Here is a 24,447-nt window from a genome sequence, read left to right as displayed (position 1 = left end):
TGTATATGTTGGTTATTTATACGGTTAGTTATGGATGAGATTATCAGAAAGAAAGTTTATTGGAAAGGTTCAACAGGAGTCGGAGGCAATGAAGGGAGAAATACACAACCTGGCACTGGGAAAAGTAAGGAAAAGCTGCAAACTGGGAAGCCTGGGGACACAGACAAACTTCACCAGCTTCCCAATTTTGCCAGCAAACTGCCTTGAATTCAGTTTGTCTGTTCGGGGAAGCAGGAGAAGAAAGAAGAAAGAGCTGGTTTTCTGGCCTAGGGAAGGGTACAGGTCACAGCTGTGGGGGGAGGGTTGGACAGGGCTGGGTGTGCTGCTTGCTCTGGAGTCAGCTCCCGGACTCTGCTGCAGTGGGGATAAGAGGAAGGAAGGAGGGAGAGATCACCACCCACGGCAGGGAGTCATGGTGAACCACGACGTGGAATTTCGGGCCTCTGGGGTGGTCTCACTGCCCAGACGTCACAGATTTCACTGCTGGTGTTAGAACATTATCCTAATGAATCTCAGAGTGCCCCATGTGACAGGTGACACTTAAACCCTTAACATGTAAACACTTGATGCTTTAGTGTTAATCACTTTATTAGTATTTTTCCAAACCTGCAAAGTGCTGACACTAAGTTTGAAGGACAGGGGTGGGAGGCTAGGAGGTGAGACTCTGGGCAAGCCACCTCCCTTCTAGGAGTCTCAGGATTCTCATCTACACAGGGGATTGGAGTGCACTTCTCAGTCTGTTCTCCATCTGTCACTGGAGACATGAGAAGCAATGCAGGGTGCTGGCCTTTCCCTGGTAAAGTTTGAGGATCAGAGATAGGAGCAAAGCAATGCGTATGACTCTCCAAAGAAAGGGAAAAAATGCAAAGTAAATCACAAACCATTATGGGGGTCCTGCCATTGCAGTCATGAACAACCAGCATTCCCGGAGTCTGGCAAGACCTTTTCTGGAATTTTAGGTTAAACTGGATCTTGTAGGTAGGGCCACAAGAATCCAGCTTGGCCATTCTAAGATTTACTGGCAATCAGAGCCTAAGTCTTTGACAAGAAGGTTCCACATCCAAGACTCTATGACTATGATGAGTCCAAGGGTGTAAAATTCCAAGACTTTTTTTTTTTTTTTTGCATTTATTCTGTAGAATTTACTCCCGGGCCATAAGTTTTTGTTTCTTCAGTTTCTTCTGGGATATCTTTTTCTTCTGTGCAACCTCCTCTTCTGGTTTAGAAACAATCTGCTCTTTTTCAGTAAGGATCATCTCAATGTGGCAGGGAGAGCTCATATATGGGTTAATCTGACCACAAGCCCTGTACGTTCTACGCCGCATCTTGGGGGCTTTGTTCACCTGGATGTGCTCAATGACCAGAGAATCAACATCTAAACCCTTAAGTTCAGCATTACTCTCTGCATTTTTAAGCATGTGCAGTAAAAATTCAGCACGCTTCTTGGGCCACCGACCCTGTGTCCAGCCCCACTGTTTGGCCTGGGCACACCTACCAACTCCACCATTGCAGCGACGGAATGGCACACACTGCTTCTGTAAAGTGACGTCTTTCAGCTACTTGGTGGCTTTTCGGATATGCATATCCTTGATGGCCTGGGCAGTTTCACGTGTGTTCTTAAAGTGAACACGAAGATTTGAACCTCTTGATTTACATGATTTTGTAGGGTTTTCTGGGTCAAGCGAATAGCGAACCATTTTCGCAGGTCACCTCAGGCCGCTTAGGGGGAAGAGGCCAAGACTTTCTTCACGCTTTTGTGGAAGGCCCACGACTGGGTGCAGGTAGCACTTCCTGATGGGTGGGAGACCCTAGGTTCTCCTAAGAACAGAGAAATCAAGCAAAGATTCTACTGGATGGGCTTTATGTCAGGGAGTTTGGGGGCATTTCAGACCAAGCTGGCCAAAGATGAGGCCTGCTGGAGACTGCTAGGCAGGTAGGCTAAAGGCCCGAGCAGCCAGGTGTAGACTATTGCCTTGCCCTTACCTGCTCACTGTGCAGCTTTGCCCTCTGCTCTGGCGTGGTTTTTCTGGCTGCGGGACCTGAGACCCACTCCGGTCAATTTATGGAGAGGCGGCTTTACTATAAGGGTAGAGTGTGGCTCACGGCAATCCAAAGACAGACACTCAGGCCTCGAGGATTGCGCACGGGGACTAAAAGGCCGCCAGAATGGAGACAACTATCTTCTGTATCTTGCATCCATTTTACTTTTTCTGCATATCTGCACAATTCAGTGCTTTAGATGGCAGTCTCCCGGTGGTCTCTCGCGTCTGCCCCCACCTCAACGGCTCTCCCGAGCAGGGCCTTTGTGACTCTGCGGGCAGGCCAACCTGCCCTCGTGTCTCAACCGCCCCATCCCAATTCCCGGAAGAGAATCTAATTGGCTCCGCTCACCCGCCAGCCTATGGCAGGGCAGGCCCGTTTTGAGCGCCCAATCGGCTGTAGGTAGGGCGGGGCCTCGACGGGGCGGGGCTTCGACGCCCCTCAGAGAGAGAAGGCGCGGCGGCCCCGCGGCACGCCTGCGACGTCGCCGTCCTGCTCCATGGTCTCAAAGAGTAGCCGCACCAGCGCCGGCCGTCCCTGGGCCACCAGGGCCCGGGCCAGCCCCAGCACCTCGCCCGTGTGGCCGCGCCACACGCGCTGCAGCTCCTGGCGCAGGCGCGCCGCGGGGTACTTGCCCTGGGCGCGGCGCAGCCACGCGTCCACCTCGCGGCCCAGCTCGGCGTCGCTCAGCTGCGCCTCGCTCCACTGCGCCAGCAGCGCCTCGAGCAGGCAGCCGAAGCCCTCGGTGTGGCTGGAGCCCGCGTCGTCCAGCTCCACGGCGCGCTTGAAGCAGGCCGCCGCGTTGGCCTCCTCGCCCTTGATGCGCAGGCACTTGCCGCGCAGCAGCTGCAGCTCGGGCAAGGTGGCGCCCAGCTCCGACTCGCTGGCCTTGGCCAGGAAGACCAGCGCCTGGTTCAGCGCCGCCTCGTCCACCGCCAGCAGCTCCTGCACGGCGTCCACACCCATGTAGTAGTAGACCTGGGCGGGGAGGGCGGGGTGAGCCTTTCTCCTTGGGCATTCCGCGCCCATACTTGCTTTAAAAAAAAAAAAAAAAAATTCCACCCTCCCTCCCACAATGCTTCACAAATTCCCGCCCCCGGAAAAGGAGAAGAAATAGCGATTCCAGTTCCAGCCCCACCACTCTTGGCCGTATCAGCTTGAGCGAGGCACTCTCTGGGCCTCAGTTTTCGCGTATGGAAAATTATGATATTGTCACCTCTTGGTAATCATTTCTTGTGCCCAGAAGGCACTTCTGGATAAAGAGTAATGGCCCTCACTTCCTGAGTGCTTTAGAAAGAGCACGGCCCTGTTCTAAATGCTGTATATGCGTTTTCTCATATAATCCTCACCATGGCTGTAGGAGGTGGGTACGGTATCAGACAGGGATGGGGGGGTAGCTGTATTTCTCCCTGTGTCCTCAGTGCCCAGGCCTGCCTTGGTAGAGAGTAAACAGGTTTTTAGTAAGCCGTTGGCTGCTCAAGCCAAGAGGCTGCCTTACCTGGCCGATGTCCAGGTAGGTCTTGAGGCTTGGGCACACCTTGACCACTTCCTCCAGATCGGCCTTGGCGCAGGACAGGTGGTTCCTGTCAGGCATGCCCCCGAGCCCCATCTTGGCTCGCTCCAGGTCGTGCAGATAGGCTCTGAGGTGGATCTGCCGCAGACAGTCAGCTCAGGGAGGATGCTCCAAGCAAGGACCTCTGCCCTCCTTTCTACCCTAAATGATGCCAGTCTTTTTCTCAGCAGCACCTCAGGGCAGTTCTGTGGTGCAGTAGAGGGCCCCTGAGACTGGGACCCAGAGTCCTAGGTCCTAGTTCTGTGCCAGCTGTGCTGATGACACCTTTTCTGGGCCTTAGTTTCCCTGTCTGTACAATGAGGGGGTAAAGAGCCCCTCATTCATTCAACAGACATGTACTGGGTACCCACCATATGCCAGGCCCAGTGCTAGGTACTGGGCATGCAGTGGTGACAAGTGGCTATGAAAAACTAAACAGGGTGATGGGCTAGAAGGGACTGGGGGAGAGGGCCGTTTCAGGTAGGACGGCAGCACGGATTTTGTGAGTCCACATAAGCAATTTGGAAAGAATGGAAGGTGGCCCCAACTTAGAAGCGTCAAATTACAAATGATTCCAGACTCTTGCCTTCATCCTCACCCCTCCTTTCCCCCCATACTTGGAGCCTTAAAAAAATCTACAGGTTCCGAAGGGGAGGCATGAGAAGGAGGAAGTCGGTAAAAGGGGTCATTGTTGCTGAAGGTATTAACGCTTTACAGCCAACCCGGTGGGCTCTAGTTCTAAGAGAGCAACGTAAGGTGGGGGAGGAGGGAACTCTGGCTTTGGAGCCGGTTGGACTTGACAGAATTCCAGCCCCTCCCCTCTCCTCGTGTTAGCCCGTGAGCTGGGGAGGATGTTGTTCAACCTCTGTGAGCCTTATTTTCCACATCTGAAAAATTAGTACACTGGTATCTTCCTTGGAGAGTTCCCATGACAACTGAGAGAACATATTCTAGCCAAGATCTAGCATATGGTATGTGCTCAGTTCATTCATTCATTCATTCATTCATTCATTCAACAAATATTCATCAAGAGCCTGTTATGTGCTAATACTGTTCCAGGCACCCAGGAGAGAGCAGAACAAAATTCCCTGCCCCCATGGAGCATATATTTTAGTGTGGGAGAGAGAAAGACAATATGCATGATAAATAAATAGTATGTTTGAGGAGTAATAAGCACTAAGAAGAAAAAGTAAACCAAGAAAAAGGACAAAAAATGTTGGTGAGAGGTTGACATTGTCAGTAAGATGGTGCTAGAAGCTTCGTTTTCGTCCAGACCTCCAGAAAGTGAGGAAGGAAGCCAATCAGGGAGAAGAGCATTCTAGGCAGAGGTCATTATCCATACCTTACAGTTTGGGGAATGGGGTTTTAGATACAGCAGTCGGTTGAGAGGCCAGAGTTCAACCCAGGTCAGTGAAGCCTGTATTGAGTGCTAACCAAGTAGAGGCTGGAGGTCATTTACCAGGTCATTGTAGAGGGGTGCCTGCAGTGGGTGGGAGTCTCCTTCATTCTTTCACTCAACAACCTTATAGAACACAAACCTTGTGTCTTGATGGCTCCCAAGCTCCTTTCCACCATGAAGGCCCTATGACCTTTGGGCTCTGGCAACACAGTTTTAGTCTCCGGCCCTTGTTCTCTGATTTCTGATGGCAGGTTGAGGCGGAGCCTGCAGGCTGACTCACCTTGGCCCTTGTGCAGTATGCCTGCCAGTTGAGCTCCGGATCTCGTAGGATATCTAGAGCCATGTTGCAGGTTCCAATGGCCATGTCCTGCTTTCCTAGGAAGTGGAAGATTTTGGCCAGGCGATTCAGGATGGGGGGTTGGTCCTTGGCTATCTCAATAGCCTAGGGAAGGGAGAAGGGTAAGAGCAAACTCTTTGGTTATTTGCCTGACCAGCAGGTCTCCCATCTCTGGATAGAGCCATGTCACTGCCATGCTCTTATTCCCGAAATCCATCTGCCAGTAAGTTTGGCCGTATCACGGAACCTAACATGTTAGGGTACAGCTCACTGGCACTCAACCCCCAAGAGCCCGACTCCCATGCTCCCCACCATGTTCATATGTCCCATCCAGTGACTCCCTCCATACAAAGGCAGATCTCTCTTCCTCAGGCACATCCAGGGTATGCTCCCCCAGTCTCCCGGGGCCGTTGCAAGGAGGGTCAGAATCAGCCTCTACCTCCCCCATATGTACATAGTGCAGTGTTTCTACTGGGGCCGCAGTACTTCCCCTCTATACTGTTACTGACCACTGCCTGTCCTGTGTGGGTTGCTGCCTCTGGAATAGTGAACTCCTGTAGGGACTCCTCTCTGTGCCGGGCACAGGTTAGGTTCTCAAGGAAGGGTGAAGGCAGTATGTTTGTTAAGTTGGACACAGCTCTCAGAATCCTTATGAGCCATCGTTTCTCCTCTGTTGTTTTAAGATCTCTCACCAAGGACTTGCTCATTAATCTATCTAGCTCATTAATCTAGCAAGCATTAGGGACGCGCCCCATGCAGGGCACTGGGCTGAATGCACAGGTCAATGAATATCACAGGGTCCCTGGGCTCCAGGAAAGACTTCAAAACTGAGCTAAGTGTGGAAACTACCACATAAACGAGGTGCCCAAGAACAAGGCTTGAACAGCACTTCACAGTTTACAGTGAACAGTTTCAACCACTACCGCCTTTGAGTCTCTCAATGACCTAGAAGGTAGACAAACGACATAATTAACACATAATGAGGCTCAGGGATGGAAGTGACTTGCTTAGGGTCACATGGCCCATGGGCAGAGCTGGCACAAGACCCCACCTAAGCCCATCTTCTTTCCACTATGTCACTGGGGGTGGGGAAGGACAGTGAGAACCACACCTGAAAGGGAGAAGTCTGAGGGTGTATCTGAGACAAGGCGAATAGCTTAGAAGATAAGGCTGGAGAGATGGGCTCCGGGACTGGGCGTGGGGAGGGTCTGATTCTTAAGCAAAGAGGAACAATGACAAACATCACCTCACCATTGTCTTGAATGAAGAGAGGAGGGAAAGCCAGGGCACTTCCTGGGGGGGGTGCACACGATGGGGAACGGAGGTGGGACACCACCCAGAGAAGCAGCGGGTTCCAGGAGAGGAGGCTGGGGTGTCAGGCTCCATCCCAGTTTGGAGGGTGGGTGTGGCCAGGGGACGTACCTTGCCAAAGCAGTCCAGGGGGTCGGTTCCCGAGTACCCGCAGTCGTGGACACCCATGGGGGTGGTGGAGAAGGTGTCCTTCCTCTCTAGCAGCATCCCGAGGTAGCACCAGGCCAGAGCTAGGGGTGAAGTGTGGGAGAGGGGTGTCTAGGAAGCAGCAGGGTGGAGAGAGGGAGGGGGCCAGCTCCACGCACGGTGTTAGCCCCCAGGAAGATGAAGGGAGGGTCTGTGGCATGAAATCACTGAGCAAGGTGCAAGGTGCATGAGTTCTGTGAGATGAACAAATGTGTATCTGGGACAGAGGGTGAGAGAGAGAGCAACAGGATCCCCCAAAAAGGAAGACGATGCTAGAGGTGGGGACAATGACAGTGACAGGCAGGGCTAGTGACAGGTAAAGGGGGAGCCAGGGGCCCTACCTTGGTGGTGGGGGTCTGAGGACTTGAGCACTTGCCGGAGCAGGGCCAGCGTGCGGTTGAAGGCGGGCAGCCTCTTCTGCTCCTCGCTGCCCATTTCCAGGAAGATGCCATCTAGCCTGCGGCCAAGAAGGGGATGTGGATGCCTGGCACCCCCTCCCAGCTGTCCCTAGGGTGCTGCGAGTACTCCCCAGGCTAGTGGCATGGAGAGGAACTTGGGGAGCCCTCACCATGGAAATGGACTCAGCCACCTCTTCCCCGGGTCCCAGGCCACACATCACCCTCCCCACTGTCCAGTCCCGGGCTCCCCAGGCTGACCTGATGAAGAGCGTTGCCATGGTGAAGTACCAGCCCCTTTTCTCCTCCACTGGGATCTAGGAAAGCAGAGAATGGCACTTGCCCTGAACCCCGAGAAGCAGCAAATACACCTCTAATCATGGTCCTGGATCTGCCACTGTGGCTGAGTAACCTTGGGCGAATCACCTCATTTCTCTGACTGCACAAGGTTTGACGAGACAACCTGTGTGAATGTCCTAAGTAAGGTGCCCATCACGGAGCAGGAGTGGAATACATTTCTTCCCTCCATCTCGCTTTCCAAACTAAGCTCCCCTCCCCGCCTGGCTCCCCGACCTGTGCTCTGGATCCCCCCCCCCCCATTCCAGGGCCCACCAGCCCCTGGTCACCTTCTCTCTCCCCCACTGTCCACTCGCTTCTCTCCTTTGGCGCCACCCTTCAGCTTCCTCCTTCCTGAGAAAGCCCTTTCGGGCTTGTTAATGGAGTTCAGCTGCAGCCCAGGACCCCCCTGAACGGTTTTCCCGCTGTTATTCTTGCCAACCTCACCAGGCATTTAGACTGACTTGGGCACCAGATAAAATATTTATGCTGTTATTTATGGGAGTAGCTGCTGCTGCCTCGGGAAGGAATTTTAATGAAAACCAATAAAACCCCTAGTGCATATCAGCAGCTCTGCTTCAGGCTCTGCTCCCTCCCTCCACGTTCGTCTCCTGGCGTGGATCTCCAGGCTGGATTCTGCACTCACCACCCCCCACCCACCATGGCCTCCTCAGCTCAGGATCCCCATCAACCCCCCGACTCCCAGCAGCCGAGTGAATGCACTCAGTTCAGCCAGAATTTCTGGGCATCTGTGGTGTGAGGCCCTGTGCTGAGTGCTTAGGGACGTGGCACCGAATTGGACCGGCACCCTGGCCCAAATGGGTTCACAACCTAGCTAGGAAAACAGGTCCAGGCATAAATAATAGAGCTTGACTGAGTGACTGCCATGTGCCAGGATCCTGACACCCACCCTCTCAATCTCTCCACAACTTATTGGGTAGGTTTCATCTGCCTTTTACAGATGAACATATTGAGGCTCAGTGAGCCTCAGTGACCTTGCCCAAGGTCACACAGCATATAAGTGTCAGAGCTGGAACTCAAGCTCCCTTTGTTAGGCTCCAAAGCCCATGCTCCTCTTAGCACACCAGCTTGCCTATAACATTCATATGAGGCAGAGTCCAAATAAGGCCATGAGAGTGATGTGGACAGATGCACTAGGATTGGGGAGGCCACTCCCAGCCAAAAGACTCTGAGGTCTTGCAGAGGATGAGCTGTCAGATGAGTCTTGAATAGCAGTGGTATTTCAGAGGGTGGGCTGGGGGTCAAGAGCATTCCAGATGGAGGGCTCAGTGTGGACACGTGTGGCACGCCTGGTGAGCATGGAGCACGGTGTGTGTGAACGGGGCGTGGGGGGGGAGGAAGTGTCAGCAAGTTACATTGTAGCCATTCTGAGGAGGCTGTGGATGAGCTTGGAGGGAGAAGAGAGAAAGGGCGTCCTGTGAGTCCGATCCCACTGAGAGGTGTGACTGCCCATCCAGGCAGGGTCTTGACCCAGGGTGCAAGCCAGATCCCCCAGAGGAGGCCCCGCTAATCACATTTCTTAGCCACTATTCACCAAGTATCTTCTCTGTTTGGCCCAGGCTGGGCACAATGGGGATAGGAAAGGAAAGGCAGGTCCCACCTTTAGGAGCTCCCAGTCTGGTGCGAAAGCCAGATCATATCACAGTGCGAGTGGAAGGAACGCTATGGGTTGTGGGAGGAAGTATCCTGCATGTTACAGGAGTGCCCACAGAGCTTCTAGAGGAGGACTTGCTGGCGAAAGCTTCTCCAGGACAAGTAGGAACCACCCAGGTGGACACCATGAGAGAAGGCATCAGATAGAGGGACATCGTGTGCCAAAGCTCAGTCAGAGGTGAGGGAGTGTGGTGTGTTGTAAGGGGCGGGAGGATGAGCCAACCCAGGGGCATATCAGGAGGGGCCCCCGAGGGCCTGACTCAGGCCCTGGGGTTCACGTGCAGGGCAGTGGGGAGCCATGGAAAGGGCGGTGCCCAGATCCAGTTTGTTTTTACATTCACAGCACCTTGGAGAGTCCTCCTGTCACTTAGGTGGGAATACGTGTATGCGGCTTTAGCTGGGGACAGGGCTGTCCGGAGGGGAGGGCGGCAGTTGCCAAGGGTTGAAGGACATCCTCAAGGGCTCAGTGGGGAACATTTGTCAAAGCAAAAGGCTAGGATGCGCTGCTGGATAACCTTACCTGTTCTACCAACACGGCACCTGGGACATAGGAAGGGGGACTCCAGAGTCATGGGGCCACTCCTGGGGGCCATGCTGGCCAAAAACCGGGACGTAATGTCAGTGTATGATCGTGTGACAGAGTGAAGCTTAAGTGCCTCAGGCTTTCTGGCTGTCTAGAGGTATGATCTCATGACCTCTGGCCCCATGCCCATTTTGAGGTTGGCCAAACTGAGTCCTGGTAGGGAGAAAGGGAAGCTGCTGCCTCATTCGGGCTTCTGAGAAGGAGGTATGGCCACGAGCAAGAGCAGAGGCTCAGGTGGCCAACAGGCCTGGCCCTATGAGGTGGGCGACCCCGGATGCGTGAATTACCTCTGGGAGGCTGTGTCCTTATCTGCAAAGGTGGATAATAATACAGAGCTCGCAGGCATTGTGGGGCAGTGCCCAGCCCAGAGTATGCGCTCCATAAATGTTGGACCCCTTTCTCCTGGCTTGGGTTAGAGCTGAGCGGGTTAGGCTGCTCTGTCCAGGGGACTTATTCCAGTTCCCTCTGGGGCAATGACCTCTCTGGAGTCCAGAGGGGTCCTGGCTCACCCTGCTCTCCACCGCACCTCCCCCCACCCGCCCACTGTGCTATTAGGGCTTCACATCCCCTGTGGGGTCCCAAGCACCTTTCTCCCCTCCACAGATCCCCGGTGTTGGAGAGTTACATGGTATACTCAGGGCTCTCCCTGTTCCTCTTGTTTGGCATTCAAGCCACAAAGAAAGTAAGTTATGTGCACAGATCACAGCTAGTACCAGGCAGAGGTGACACTTAAATTTATGCCTTCATAATCCTAGCTCCAACCATTGTTCTCAGCACTGTTTCCTTGATCACTCGCATTCTTTCTCTGAGGATACTGAGACCACAGAGGTGAAGCAACTTACCCAGTAACACACGAGTTAGTATCAGGACTTAAAACCCGTTGGTACCCTTGAGTAATTCAAGAGCCTGGTTGTGGTTTGCACTATGCAGGCAATACCACCACCTGGTGGCGGTATGCCTGAATTGCAGGGGTAACTCCTCTCCCCTGGTTCCCTTCAATTTGACGGCTAAAACAGATTTTCAGAAAAGTAGCTAGCTGAGTGACATCGCTATGACAAATCCCAAATGTAGTCCCTTTCAGATTCTGCTTAAGAGTGACGTTTTCAGGAGGGCTTATGGGGTTGCAGATTTGGAGTGGAGTTAATGGCCCAAACAGATCTAGTCTGAGGTCACACCTGGCTTGAGCTTTAATCCTCTATCCCGGTGATGAAGCTGGTGGATGCCATGCACTCTGCTGGGCTATCCTGGCCCGAAAATGGGCTGTCTCTTTAAAAATCCTTCTGGTTGTAACTAAAGCAGCAGCTGAGGCTGTTACCAGGGGCAACCTGGCAAGCCACCGTGCGTTAAATTAAATTAAACAGGCCTCTGGTTCCCCCCTCCCCTCCCGGAGAAGGAGGGGCCGTTCAACCTCTCTCCTGGAGAATGAAATTGCCCTGAAACCTCTTAGGGCTGCAAGGCTCTCACTTCCAGAGTTGATAGCTCCCAGAGGCAAGATGTTGGAGGCAGCCTAGGAGGCCCGGTGAGGGCTTCTGCCAAAGGAGTGTTCCCCAAGGGCCTGCCCGGCATGGGCTCTGGGCAGCACACCACCCTTTCTCTCGCTGGGTCTTCCTTACAGCCCTGTGAACTGGGAGTTCCGGGGTCTGGAGAGGGGGCCAGCCAAGGCTGCAGGCTGGAGGGGGTCTCACATTAGGCCGCCACTCCATGGCAGATCGGTGGGAGGGAGCTGGGCAAGGCCCAGGCACCTGCGCTGACCCTCAAGTGAAATCCTCAGACCCTGGCACTCACTGAGTAAGGTGTAGCCCTCAGGCAAGGGGTCCTCAGGACCCTTCCCTGCTCCCCGGAGGCCCACGCTGTTATCTCCCTCATTTTAGAGAGGGGGAACCCGAGGCTCGAAAGATGCAGAGGCTTGCCCACTTAACCTGACATTTCAGGCCAGGTTTCTCTGACTTCAAGGTCATGTTCTTCCCACCACATCTAGCTGCAAGTGTTTGCACAGCGCTTACCATTTACAGAGTGGACGCACACAGATTCCATTTGGTCCTCAGACCATCCTGTGTGGAATGTAAAGTGAGTTACCATTACTCTCTTAGCACTGATGGGAAAACTGAGGTGGGACCATGTCCTCAAAGTCACACAGCCAGTGTAAGCCCAGAATGAAACCTGGAAATGGTGCTTTTGTCGCTATACTGATAATAGCAAATTTTATTGAGCACTTACTATGCACCAGGCTCACAGTTTTTACATGTGTGAACCCATTCAACCCCCAGGGTTACCTATAGGTAACATTACCTATAGGTAATGAGGTCGTGACTATGATTACCCCGGTTTTACAGAAGAGGCGACTGTGGCCCAGGGCAGCACAGCTAGAAGGCAGCAGAGCGGGGGACCCCAGCAGCCCAGCCCCAGAGCCCCTGCCCCTAAAGACTAGACTAGGGTTTCTCAATGTGTGTCCCCGCCCAGCGGCGGCAGCACCTGCAGTTTGATAGACATGCAAGTTCTTGACTCACTGAATCAGGAACTCTGCAGCAGGGGGCGGGGCGGGGGGGAGGGGAGCAACCTGGGTTTTAATAGGCCCTCTGATGCACTAGATCCTCGCTGTAGCGCACGGTGGGGAGCTGAGTGACGGTGGGCTGGTCGGTGGATCTCTTTTTTAAATGAGCCAAAGGATCAGAATTGTGATCCTCAGAAAAGCCTGAAAACCCAGGTTCCTGCCACTGCATGGGTGAGTGACAAAGGTAGGTGATCTGGCAGAACCGGCAAAGAGGAGGGTCAGGATAGGCCATTACAGGGCAGGCTTTGTGTTAACTTGGTGGCTACAAGGGTGGGTCCTGACTGTTCCACTTACTTCAAAAGGGGGGCCCCCGAAGAAGGAAATGTTGTGGGGCTTGGCTATTTTCAAGGATTTCGGTAGAAGATCTTTTAATATACCAATGAGCGAGGAATCTTTATGCATCTGGATAGGCTATAGAGAGACCTTGCTGGTTCTTCAGGAAAATAATTGCCTTGCAATTTGAACTTTGCCCCTGATGACGTTGTACTCTCCATTTCTGATTCCTTTCCTGAGAGCTGACTAGTTCTCCTCCAGGAGAGGGGGATGTGAAGGAGCAAAGGGCATGAACATTTCCGAGCATCGACTCTCCACTGGGCACTTCAGTGCCTCCGTGGACTGGACCCTCGCAGCAGCCTGAGAAGGTGCAATGCATCCGCCTCCTTTTCTGGGTGAGGAAACAGAGCCTAAAAAAAAAAAAAAAAAAAAAAAAAAAAGCCACCGCCCAGCCCCACAGCCCGGGGTGGAACTGCCAGGACTCAAGTTCACATCTGCTTCCCTCCAACGCCCCTGTTCTTTCCACTTCATCACGCCGACCCTGTGAAGGCTGATGCTGCAGAAATAAAAGTCACAAGGTGGCAGGCCTCAGGAATACATTCTTCCTGCACAACTGGAATGTCCTCTGTGACGACACGGAGCAGCCTCCCTGCTCTGCACACAGAGCCCCGCCCCCACCCCACCTGCAGGATACGCACCAGAAAGGCAAGGGCTGGGGTTCTCCCTCCCCCCATCCAGCTCCTGCCACAGGGGGTGCGGAGATAAATGGAGGACTGGGATTGGAGTCCCATTCCTGCCTCTGCCTCCCCCAGGGATCCTGGAAAGACCCCCAGCCCAGCCTCGGCCTCCGCTTCTGCATCCACAAACGGGATGATCCCACTTGGCCTGCCTGTGTCACATGTGGTCAGTGTGACTGGTGGAGAGGATTTGAAGGAGCGGTGCTATGCCATGGAAGTAAGTCACCTATGCCTCCCTGTCCTGGCTTCCCGGGATGGTCTTCACGGAATTTAAGATTTGAGCAGATTGACCGCAGCTCCCCATTCGCACCCCTCTTCTGGTCTTAGGTCTGTCATGTCACTGTGGTGGGTCATCTTTGCATTGCACTCGTTCCCTAGACTTGCAGGACTATGTTGAGCCACTTTTCTATCCCACTGTCCTTAGAGAAAAAGGACCCTGTCTAGTCCTGGCTCCAAACCCAGCTCTGGAGCCAGTAGAGACTGGGTGGGTCTGAAGAAGTGTCTCGCCTCCTGTAGTAATAACGGTGATGCCCGAATGTTCTCAGCTCCTCCCATGGGTCTTCCTCCCATGGGTCTGTGCTGTATGTGCCCTTAACGTTCTTTTCTCCCGTAAAAGAGGTGGCTGGGCCAGATGATGCTAAAGGCAAGCTGGATCCTCTATCAATGAGGAGGGGAAACCCACTTCCCAAACATGCTAGGTACAGAGGGAGAGAAGCCAGCAGCAAACTCAGAAATGTGAGTGGCTCCAAGGCCCTCAGAAGGCTGGAGCCAGAGCCCAGGAAAGCTGCCCCAGCCTGGGTTTTAAGTCCAAGAGACCTGAGTTTGGTTCCCGCCAGCCACCCCTGGCTGTGTGCCCTTAGGCAAGTCACTACACCTCTGTAGTCTCAGTTTGCTCCTCTGTAGAATGGGCTAATACCACTTCTGGTTTCCCAGCATTTCTGTGAGGACCAGATGAGATCGTCTACGAAAAGTACATTGAGTGCACAGTACCTAGCTCACTTTCCAGTGTTAACCATCTCTTTTCCTTGCTGAACCCAATCAAACCACTCAGATTTGTGGAGTCGTGTGTGTGTGTGTGTGTGTGTGTGTGTGTGTGCGTGCAGGGGACCCTGGGGCTACTGACCAGCTCTGCCCTCCTGGCCCTTCCTACCACGTCCCCACCCCGCTGGGTGTGGTGGCTGGTTGGAATGTCCACACCCTGGCTTGTGAGGCTGTCTGCCAGGTCTGTAAGCACTGCCTTCCTCCCTGCCCACCCGGCTGGGGGTGCGATCTGCACGGCCGTGGCACGCTGGGTCACCTTGGGCAAGCAGCTGCCCTCCCTGAGCCTGTTAGGTCCTTGGTATAATGGGGAATCACACTACTCAACCAGCAGTGTGTCTGTGAAGTCTGAATAACAATCAAATGCACTAATGAATGTAAAATTCTGAACTCCGGGCCTGGCACCCATCATCGTACTATCACCCTGGGCCGTGAGCGGGGGTGAAGCCCTGCGGGAGTGCACCTGTGTGTCCAGCCACCATTATTTGGGTAAAGGGGAAGACAATCAAATACCTGAGCTAGCTTGGGACAGGGGTAATTTTTAGAGAAACAGAGGTTCAAGTTACCTTATTTAAAAAAAAAATAGGGATCTGAAGACTCAAAGTCCAGTGACTCAATGAAATGAAATTTAACAACAGTTACAAAGAGCTCTCGGGTGTCCCACCCTATGCTGGACACGGAGTGGTGGGGGGCTAGAGAGAGGCCCAGGCGCAGGGAGAAGGTTGGGCTCTGACAGGACGTGCATCCTGCCTGCAGCCTTCTGACTTCTCTCCGTCCTCATGGCCACCCAGGGAGATGGGCCTTAGAATCCCATTCGGCAGATGAGGAAACAGAGGCTCAGGGAGGTAAAGTGACTTGCCTGTACCACCTGTGATGGAGACAGAATTTTAACCCAGTCTGTCTACCCCCCAAAGCTCCTAGCACCCCCTCGCCCCCGCTTTGAGATTTGTCACCAAGAATCCACCCATGACTGTGTGCGCGCCCACGCCCGCGCCCACACGACGGGGTTGCTGGCAGGAGGTTAGAACTGACAGGTCAGAGCAACTTCTGACCTCACGTTGTTGTGACTTAAAGAAAAACAGGAGGGAGTGCAAAGCTGAGAACAGAAGTCACAAACATTCCCCCCCAACACACACACACACACGCACACGCACACACACACTGGGCTTATTTTTGGATTCTGGGCTGAATTATTAATTTTATAAGGTTTTCTCTTGTCATTTTAGTTGGCAGATGAGCACTGGTTCTTCAGCCGCTCTTTATCCTTTGAGCACCAGAGGCTCCTCCGTGCCTGAGACAGTGCCAGCCCTGTGAGGCTGGAAAAATCTCTTGCAGCTACAGCACAGGGTGGGCCAGACCACCAGCCGCCTATCCCCCGCTGGGCCCCCGTGGGCCAGACCCTCTCAGCAGGGGTCCCACCTCCTCCTGCCCTGGCCCTGACTCTGACGTCATCTCTGCTCCCCTCTTTCCCACCCTCCCCCTTCCACACAGGCATGGCAACCCACCTCCTCTCTCCTGACACTTCCTCTGCCCTAGTTTCTAGGACGTGGTCCGTGCAGCCATCTGCACTTAGTGCGCCCCCACTTCTCTGACCTCCCCAGAACGAGCAAAGGCTTTGAGGTCAGAGTCGGGTGGATTCGACTGCCACTTACTAGCTCTGTGACCCTGGGCAAGTTACCGAGCCCAGCTGTGCCTCAGTTCCCGCATCTGTGACATGGGATCAGAAGGTTCTTGTGGGGACTCAGATCGTGTTTGGAAGACATTCGTATAAGTATTATTGTGTGAAGTTGCGTGTTGTGTGAAGGAAGGCTTCAAGGCGGAGGTGACATCTGAGCGGGGTTTTGATGGATGGAGTCTACTTGCTAGGCAGGGAGGTATGAAACAGCCCAGCATGCTGGGAGGAGCAGAAGTGGTTTCCAGTTGCTGGGAAGTCAGAAGCAGCTAAAGAGGAGGGCAGGAAGCAGATTTCAGAGATCAAGTCAGCAGTTCCCCAGCCAGCCTGCCCTCGTTCCAAGCCACTCAGCTGTCACTAACACCTGACGGCTCTGCAGGCCCTCACCGCAGGACCTTCGCACACACCACGCCCCTGCTGGGAGTGCCCTCACCTCATTCCTGCCAGTACACTCCTGCTCCTTCCGGAAGCTTCTGTCACTCACTTGTGCTGAAAGGAAGCGTCCCTTCTCTGAAACTCCGTCACTGCCATTCTACCCCCGGGACCTGGACTGCAGACTCCAATATCTGGAGAGCTGACACACAGTAGGTGTTCAATAAATGTTAAGATGCTGAGCACCTGCCTCTCAGACATGCCCAGAATTTGCCAGTTTATGGGCACTTTCACCCCATGATTTGATTGGAGGCAGAGATCACTATTGTTAACATTCATGAAGCAGATGCCAAGACCAGAGACGAAAAGTGACTTGTCCAAAGCCACACAGCAAAATGATAAAAGAGCTAGGTGTTTGAACCCAGGCCTTCTGCTCTAACTACAGTGAAATCATCACTGTTACCCCCAATATGGCCATTTCTTGAGCATCTACTCTGGCCAGGTGCTTCAGAGGCATGATCTCTTCCAATTCTCAGGTGACAAAATGGAGGCTCCAAATCCCCAACCTTCTCCTGTGATGGGGGGGCTGACTACAGCTGTGCTGTCCAGACTCAAGGATAGCACGGAGTCTGGTGCTGGGCCACCTCACACCTGAAGCAGTCAGTTCCTTCCCTGAAGACCTGGGCAGTACCCTGCTTGACACTGTCCTCTGGGAGGCCACTCACAGTGGGGGTTGGGTGGGGGTTGGCCCCCACCATGGCTAGGCTGACCAGCGGCGATGGCAGGAAGAGAGATGCTGGACTCTGTTTGATCCCTATGCCCAAACCTCTGCCTCCACGCTCACCTCCTCCAGGTAGCCTTCCCCCTGAGAGCAGGAAGGGACCTTGTGGACCATTCCCCTCTCTGCCCCCATTTCACAGGGTGGGAAACCACAGCCCAGAAGGGAAGGCCCAGGAGGTCTCCTGGCTCCTAGCTCAGGACCCCTTAGGCCCTGCTCTGCTGCTGGGACCACACTCAATACACACTATGCTGTCCATGCCTCCTGCTGAGGGCAGCAGGCATTCAGGGCCTCGGGCTCAGGCTTTAAAACAGAACACCTGGGTCCCTGTGGGCCCTGTGGGATGGCCACAGCTACCCCCCCCCCCCCACCGAGGCAGTGGAGGCTCCACCAGCCCAGGTGAGGTGGGCGTTGTGTCCGATTTGCTGGCTCTTTGCACACTCTTTTCCAAGTGCTTTCCAAATATGAGCTCTTCATTATGACATCAACCAACTGAGAATGCCCCCCTCTTACAGCGGAGGAAGCCCAGGACATAGGTACCATTATTATCCCCATTTTACAGGGAGGGAAATGCAAGCACTGTGATGCTGAGGATGGACTGCAGGTGAGAGAGTGTGGGGGGAGGGGGTTGGGATTTGGACCTGGACTGTCTGACCCAGAGTCTCCCGTCTTAACCTCTACCCTGCGATGCTCTCTTGAACTCAAGTCTGTGCCCTCCACCCCGCATTCCCTGAGGTCTGGACTCCACATTTCCTCTCTGAAGGTGGAAAAGGCTTTGGGTGGGGAAAGGCTCCAAGGGAGTGTACAGAGGTTTTATGATTGAAGCCCTGTATGAAGGCTTGTTGTTATTTAAATATCACGAATCTAAGCCATTATAAAACATCATGGTTATCAGCTAAACCTGCCTTCACGGAAGAGTCACCGTACCTCTCTGAACTGTGGTTTCCTTCTCTGTAACAGGAGAATAATGCCCTCTGTCATCCGATGCAGGTAACCTTTGAGATGGCTCCCAGTGACCCCCATACCCTGGTATTCATGTCCTTGTGTAGTCCCATCCCTTTGAGTGTGAGCTAGACCTAGTGACTCACGTCTAGTGAACAGAATATAGCAAAAGTGATGGGGTGCCCATGTGGCAAAGGACCTGAGGGGGGCTTCTGGCCAACAGCCAGTGAGGAACTGAATCCTGTCCATAGCCATGCGAGTGAGCTTGGAAGCAGGTCCTCCCCCAGCTGAGCAAGGCTTCCGATGAGAACACAGCCCAGAGGCATCCAGCTGAGCCATGCCTGGATTCTTGATCGTATCTTGATCCACAAAAACTACGAGATAATAAATGCTGCTAAGTTTTGGAGGGTGTCTGTTAATGCAGCTATAGGCAACTAATATACTTGGTGTTTTTCTACTCAGTGCCAGGCCCTATTCTGCCCATACACGTATTTAAGATACATTTATTGAGCGCCACTGTGTGCCAGGCACAGTGCCCAGTATAGAGTTTGCAGCGATAAACCAGACATGTCACCCCCACTCTCAAAGACCTCAAGGCTGAATTAAGGAGACAGATTTGTGAACGGACAGTATGAGCAGTGCTGTGGGAGCCCAGGGCAGGCACCTGACCCAGCCTGCAGAATTCAGAGGAGGCTTTCTGGAGGAGGGGATGCCTGAGACAAACCCAAGACTGGGGAGAACCTCCCAGTCAAAGGTGGAGCAGAAGGGCATCATAGAAAGAGGCCAAGAGAGTGGCAAGGTGAGCTGTAAGGAGACTTGCCCACTGGGGGGACACAGGGAAGCAGGCTGTGGCAAAAGCATGGCTGGAAGGGGGTACTTGGCAGAGAGAGAGCAGAGAGGAAGAGCATGGAGGGTCTCAGGTGCCCACCAGAGAGCCTTGGACTTATCTGCCAGGCAGTGGGGAGTTACCAGGGGTGTAAGCAGCTCAGGGTCGTGGCCAATAAGACTGAGCAACATGATGCTGGCAGCAGGGTGGAGGACCAGGCAGAAGGGTCAGGCAGGAGGGCAGGGACCCAGGCAGGATGATGGCAACTACACTAGTCAGGCAGGAAATGATGGAGGTTGGGCTGGCAGAGGGAGGCTGGGAAGGAGTAGCTAGATCTCAGAGATATGGACAGGCCGAATGCACAGGGATCTGGGGTCTAAATGGATGGGGAAGGTGGTGTGAGGGGGAGGAGAGAGGAGGTAAGAATGCTGCCCAAGTTGGGTTGTGGGGTTGGTTGTGCCATTGACTTAGGCGATGTGCACAGGTGCATGGACAGGTGCTTGCTGAGAGAAGCAAGACAAGAAGGATGAGCTGGCCAACGCGGATTTTGCAGCGTTGCCAGAAAAGAAACCTAGGCAGACTGTCCCGCTAGGAAGCAGGTCCACGCCCTTGCAGAGAAAAGCTACAAGCCTGGTCTGGGAGAGGCGCCCTGGAAAGGTGTCCCGGAAGCCAAAGGGCCGGGGTTTGGAGAGAATCCGCGGGGACGTCCCTGCAGACGTTGGGGGCCACGACCCCCAGCCCTCGCGACCTGGGGACGGGTCACCCACCTGCTGCCCGTAGCCCAGCGCCTTGTCGTAGAGCGCGATGCCGGCGGCCAGCACCTGTGCCCGCTCCTCCGGGCTGGCGCAGCCCACGTCGAAGCCGTGCGCATAGCCTTGCTCGGCCAGGCAGCGCGCCGCCCGGCGTTGGGGGTCCCCCGGCGCCTCGCGCTCCGCCGCCAGGCCCATGAGGCCAGCCAGCCGCCCGGCGCTCGCCTCCTCCTCTTCCTCCTGGCCCAGCCGCCCGTACACGTGCGCCAGGTTGGCCCAGGCGTTGAGGTTGCCCGGGTCCTCGCGGGCCACCTCGAGGAAGAGCTCGCGGGCCTCGTCCAGTTCGTCCAGGTAGAAGGCGAAGGTGCCTAGGAGGTGGCGCACGGCGGGGCGCTGCGGGGCGGCCGCCAGCTTGAGCTCTTGCCGCAAGCCGTCCCGCTGCAGCTTCAGGTCCCGGGCGCGGAGCGAGGCCGGCGAGCGCGGCTCGAAGTTCAGCTGCATCTCCAGGTGGAAGTGGCCCGGCAGGTAGTCCAGGTCGTCGATGAGGGCGTCCAGGTCCTCGGCCGTGGCCTCTGGCTCCGCCATGGCAGCCCCGCTGCTCCCTGGGCCTCGCCCCTGCCCCGGCGACTGCGGGGGTGGGGGGTGGCGGGACGTAGCTGGGACGCCCTGGATCGAGCCCGGCGCGGAAGGCGAGGTGCAGCGCGCGCGCGCGCGCGGAAGCCCAGGGTCCCGCCGCCTCCGGGTGCCTGGGCGCCTCCCTCTGGTGGGAGGGTCTGAGCGTCGGCTCCCGGAGCGCCCTGTGGGTGTGTCGGCTTTCGCTGCTCAGCGGCTCTTAAGACGCCCGCATTGCACAACCAGGTGTGCCTGAAAAACAGGTGCATTGCCAAGTGCAGGGCGCGCAAAACACGGTGCATGGCAAAAGGCCTGTTTTGACTCTCTCTGCCCAGCAGACGCAGAAACAGGCTCAGGAGGAAAGGACTAGCCCAGGTCACAGGACGGAAGCTGTGCCCAAGCCTCCCAGAGCCCAGTTGCCTGAACCCCAGCCAGGCCCTTTCTCCGTGGGCACTTCTCCACGCTCTCTGTGTGAGCTCGCTAGTGACTAGGAGGGTGAGGGCTGGTCCTTCCAGCTGCCTGGGGAAGCCCCCTCATTCTTGCTGCTTCTCCCATCGTCTCCGAAGTTCCTGTGTTCTCCTTCCCCCAAAGGGAGCCTGCCACTTCTCTCTGAGCCTCCTTAGGCCATGATTTATCAGGCTTCCCCACTTCTCTCTGTCCTGCAGCTGGCCACTGTGGAAACACTCTGGGGCTCCAGGTGCTGGTTCTAATCCTGGTTCTCCAACCCTAATAACCTCTGACCTTCATAATTATGAACGGCTTCATAATTTCACACTTGCATACTTTCCTCATCTGCGACATGAGGGTCACATTCTGTCCCCCAAGGTAGACATCCAGGGTAAACCTGGTGAATGTCACTCCGGGTACCTATCAGCTCCACTGCTCCCCCTTGGTTCCCACTCTATCCTGTACACCACCTGTGGTCCAGTTTTCTTTCTCTTATCAGTCTTCCCCCAGGACTAGCACTGGTTCCCTGCCCTCGAGAAGACTAGGCTATGCTCCCAGCTGCTAGGCTATGCTCCCAGCTGCAAGGCTGCTAGTCCTCCAGTGCTTGGGCTGTGTAGCAAGTCTGAGCTTCTGAGACTCTCCCACCCCTCATTCCACCTGGGCAGGGCTCCTGAGACGCTGTTCCTTCATCTTCTCAACAAATAGGCCAGGATTTTCAAAAGTGGAAATAGAGCCAATTAGTAAACTTGGAAAAAAAAATTGACTTGAGCAATAAAAAGGTAAGTTAAAAATATCATTCTGGTGTTAGGTTTCACCTGTGATTTTACAATATAAAATTTAATAATTTTTAATAAAAAAATTATTGCTATAAATTCCTAGTGATCATGAGATGACACTTGGGCTCTGACCTTCTTGGGGGCATCAAGGATAGATTCCCAGAGTGCTTGGCTTTTTCCCCCTCTTTTTATTGCGGCAACACATACTTAACATAAAACTGACCACTTGAACCATTTTTAAGTGTATAGTCAGTAGCATTAAGAATATTCCCATTGTTGGGGCGCCTTGGGGGCTCAGTCGGTTAAGCGTCTGCCTTCAGTTTGGGTCACGATCCTGGGGTCCTGGGATCAAGTCCCACATGGGGCTCCCTGCTCGGCAGGGAGCCTGCTTCTCTCTCTCCCTTTGCCCCTCCTCCCTGCTTGTCCCCTCTCTCTCAAATATATAAATAAAATCTTAAAAAAAAAAGAATATTCCCATTGTTTCATCTCCCCCACAGTGAAACTCTGTACCAATTAAACAGTAACGCCCCATTCCTTCCTTCCTCAAGCCACTGGTAACCACCGTTCCACTTTCTGAATTTGAATTTCTCTCTGAATTTGAGTACTTCAGTGACCTCATATAAGTAGAATAATATAATATTTGTCCATTTGTGTCTGGCTTATTTCACTTAGCCTAATGGTCCTCAAGGTTCATCCATGTTGTAGCCTGTCAGAACTTCCTTCCTTTTTAAAGGGAATAATATTTCATCATATGTATGTATATACCACATTGTGTTTATCCATTCATCCAAGGTTGTTTGCACCTTGGCCATGGGAAACAAGGCTGCCATGGACAAGGGTATACAAATACCTGTTTGAGTCCCTGCTTTCAGTTCTTTTTGGCAATACACCCAGAAGTGGAATTGCTTGCTCAGATCAATTCTATGTTTAATTTTTTTGACGAACTCTTATACTGGTTTCCATAAGAGCTATATCATTTTACATGCCCACCAACAGTGCACAAAGGTTCCAAGGTCTCTACATCTTTGCCAACACTTGTTATTTTCTGTTTCGTTTTGTGTTTTGTAATGGCCATCCTAATGGGTGGGTTTGGCTTTTGATCTGCCTCTGAGAAGGCGAGTAGGAATTGGATGGAAGGTGTAGGTTGTGGGTGCATTTCAGCGGCAGGAAGGGCACAGAGAAAGGCCAGAGGTTTGCAGCGCAAGGGGTGCCTAAGGGGCAGGGCAGCGCCATACAGCTGAAATGTACAGAGCATGGGCCAGAGATGGAGGGGATATGCACTGAAGGCAGCGGGGACAGCACCATCACGGAGGCCTGAATCCCGAGGATCTTGACTTGATTCTGCTGACCTAACTGCTGGCTCCACAGTCCGGATGGTTAGAACCTCTTGCAGCCAGGGAGCTCCCACACCTAATGATGAGTCCCATATCCGCCATGTCACCCTACATCTCACTAGATGTGACCAGGGCAAACTACTCTCCCTCTCTGAGCCTTGGTTTTTTCTTCTGTGTAATGGGATGGGAGGGGGTTCCAAGAGAGAATGAGCTGCTTGCTAGGATTAGTGCGTTGCTATGATGGGGAGGCTTTGGGCTGCCGTGGGTGGGCAGGCTGCCTTGCTGCCGAGCTGACTCACCCCTGCCTGTACCTGCTCTGGCCTGCCTGGCAGCCCGGATTCCCAGCCCAACAGATCTCGGCCTAGACTCTGTGGTCAGTCCTCCACGAGTCCTGGAGCCAAGGGGCTCAGGCCGGGAGCGAAGCTGCAATGCAGCCTCAGGCAGGTTCTAGCCACGCTGACAGACGCGGGGCTGGTCACAGGGCTTCTCCCGTGTACAGGACTTGCTAGTGGACACAACCCCACTTCACGGACACCTCCAAATAGCTCCTCCAAGAGGCAGCAGTCAATGTCCATGTCACAGATGAGGAAATTGAACACTGATCAGGGTCACATACCCAAGGCCGCCAGCTAGAAAGCAGCAGAACCAGGATTCAGACATGACTCTCTTTGAGGATTTCTGCGTCACTGGGAAGTTACTCTAGATTAATTCCTTTATTTGTTCACTCGTCCTTCAACAAATATTTACTAAGCATTGACTGTGTGCCAGGTACAGTACCAGGAGTGGGTGAGACACAGTTTCTGCTTCTGGACCTTTGCTAGGGGCCCTTCCAAGGGCTGGGAATTGCCTCTTATTGAGATTCTGCTATGTGCCAAGAACATACTTAAATTAGCTCCTGCTAATTTAATCCTGCCAGCAGTCTGGAGAGACAGATTATTAGCTTCCTTTTACAGGTAAGAAAGTGGAGAATCAGAAAAGGAAACGAATTGCCCACATCTGCACAACTGGGAAGGGGCAGGGCCTGTGCTTAGATGACCAAGGGTGTGTGTCCCCAGGCCTGACATGTTTGCTCCTCAGCTCAGTGGTGCAGGGTGGGCACTGTGCTAGACATGGCCATGTGCCTACCTGGCCTGGGGCCTGAGAGGCCAGCCCACAACTACGCTAGGCATCAGGACTTCCTATTTTAGTGCTAAATTGGGATGTCAGAAGGGTACTAGGTGGACCCTGTAAGGAGACACACTGTCCCGGGAGCCCGGCTCCACCACGGACTGCATGTAGGACCCCAGGCAAGTCCTGTTTCTCTCTGGCTTCTGTTCTGTCATCATCAAATGGAGTGTGACTCTCTGCTGTGCCTCAGCCTAAGAACTGGGAGGATCAAAAGTAATCATGAGAGATGTTATTAGAAGTAGCATGACCAAGGGGCACTGATCAAGGGATAAAGGAAGAGGAGGGAAGAGAGCTGACAATACCCTGTTGGGGACTCAAGTCCGTTCTTTACCTAGCACTTCATACACACACTTAAAGATG

At 53.8% G+C, this 24,447-nt stretch overlaps 1 protein-coding gene across 2 annotated transcripts; it reads right to left on the bottom strand.

Moving 5' to 3' along the window:
* Positions 1-1,108: 1,108 nt before the first annotated feature.
* Positions 1,109-20,437, bottom strand: TTC22 (tetratricopeptide repeat domain 22). 2 transcript variants are annotated; one of them, XR_015767981.1, is made up of 8 exons: positions 19,770-20,437; positions 7,482-7,537; positions 7,167-7,282; positions 6,751-6,869; positions 5,272-5,433; positions 3,539-3,691; positions 1,984-3,018; positions 1,109-1,818 (listed from the first exon to the last, which is right to left on the bottom strand). XR_015767981.1 is itself a non-coding variant. In XM_028106950.2 (7 exons), exons 1-7 carry the CDS (start codon positions 20,334-20,336, stop codon positions 2,482-2,484), a joined length of 1,710 nt encoding a protein of 569 aa, XP_027962751.2. In that variant the 5' UTR covers positions 20,337-20,437; the 3' UTR covers positions 1,109-2,481. The 2 variants fall into 2 exon arrangements, 1 of the variants encoding a protein (XP_027962751.2); XM_028106950.2 differs by having other exon boundaries at positions 1,109-3,018.
* Positions 20,438-24,447: the final 4,010 nt, after the last annotated feature.

This window comes from Eumetopias jubatus, unplaced genomic scaffold (assembly GCF_037043125.1).
Source record: "Eumetopias jubatus isolate StellerSeaLion01/CBP00866 unplaced genomic scaffold, mEumJub1_p1.0 scaffold_4, whole genome shotgun sequence".
NCBI classification, from domain to species: Eukaryota; Metazoa; Chordata; class Mammalia; order Carnivora; family Otariidae; genus Eumetopias; species Eumetopias jubatus.
Note: the sequence above shows the minus strand (reverse complement) of the source record. Positions and strands in the feature narration are given on the sequence as shown.

Coding starts and splice junctions, on each gene's coding strand:
- TTC22 (XM_028106950.2), bottom strand. CDS start 20,336: ATGGCGGAGCCAGAGGCCACGGCCGAGGACCTGGACGCCCTCATCGAC. Junction 7,538..19,769: donor CGCTGGGCTACGGGCAGCAG/GTGGGTGACCCG, acceptor CTGCTTTCCTAG/ATCCCAGTGGAGGAGAAAAG. Junction 3,692..5,271: donor CATACTGCACAAGGGCCAAG/GTGAGTCAGCCT, acceptor TGTCTGCGGCAG/ATCCACCTCAGAGCCTATCT.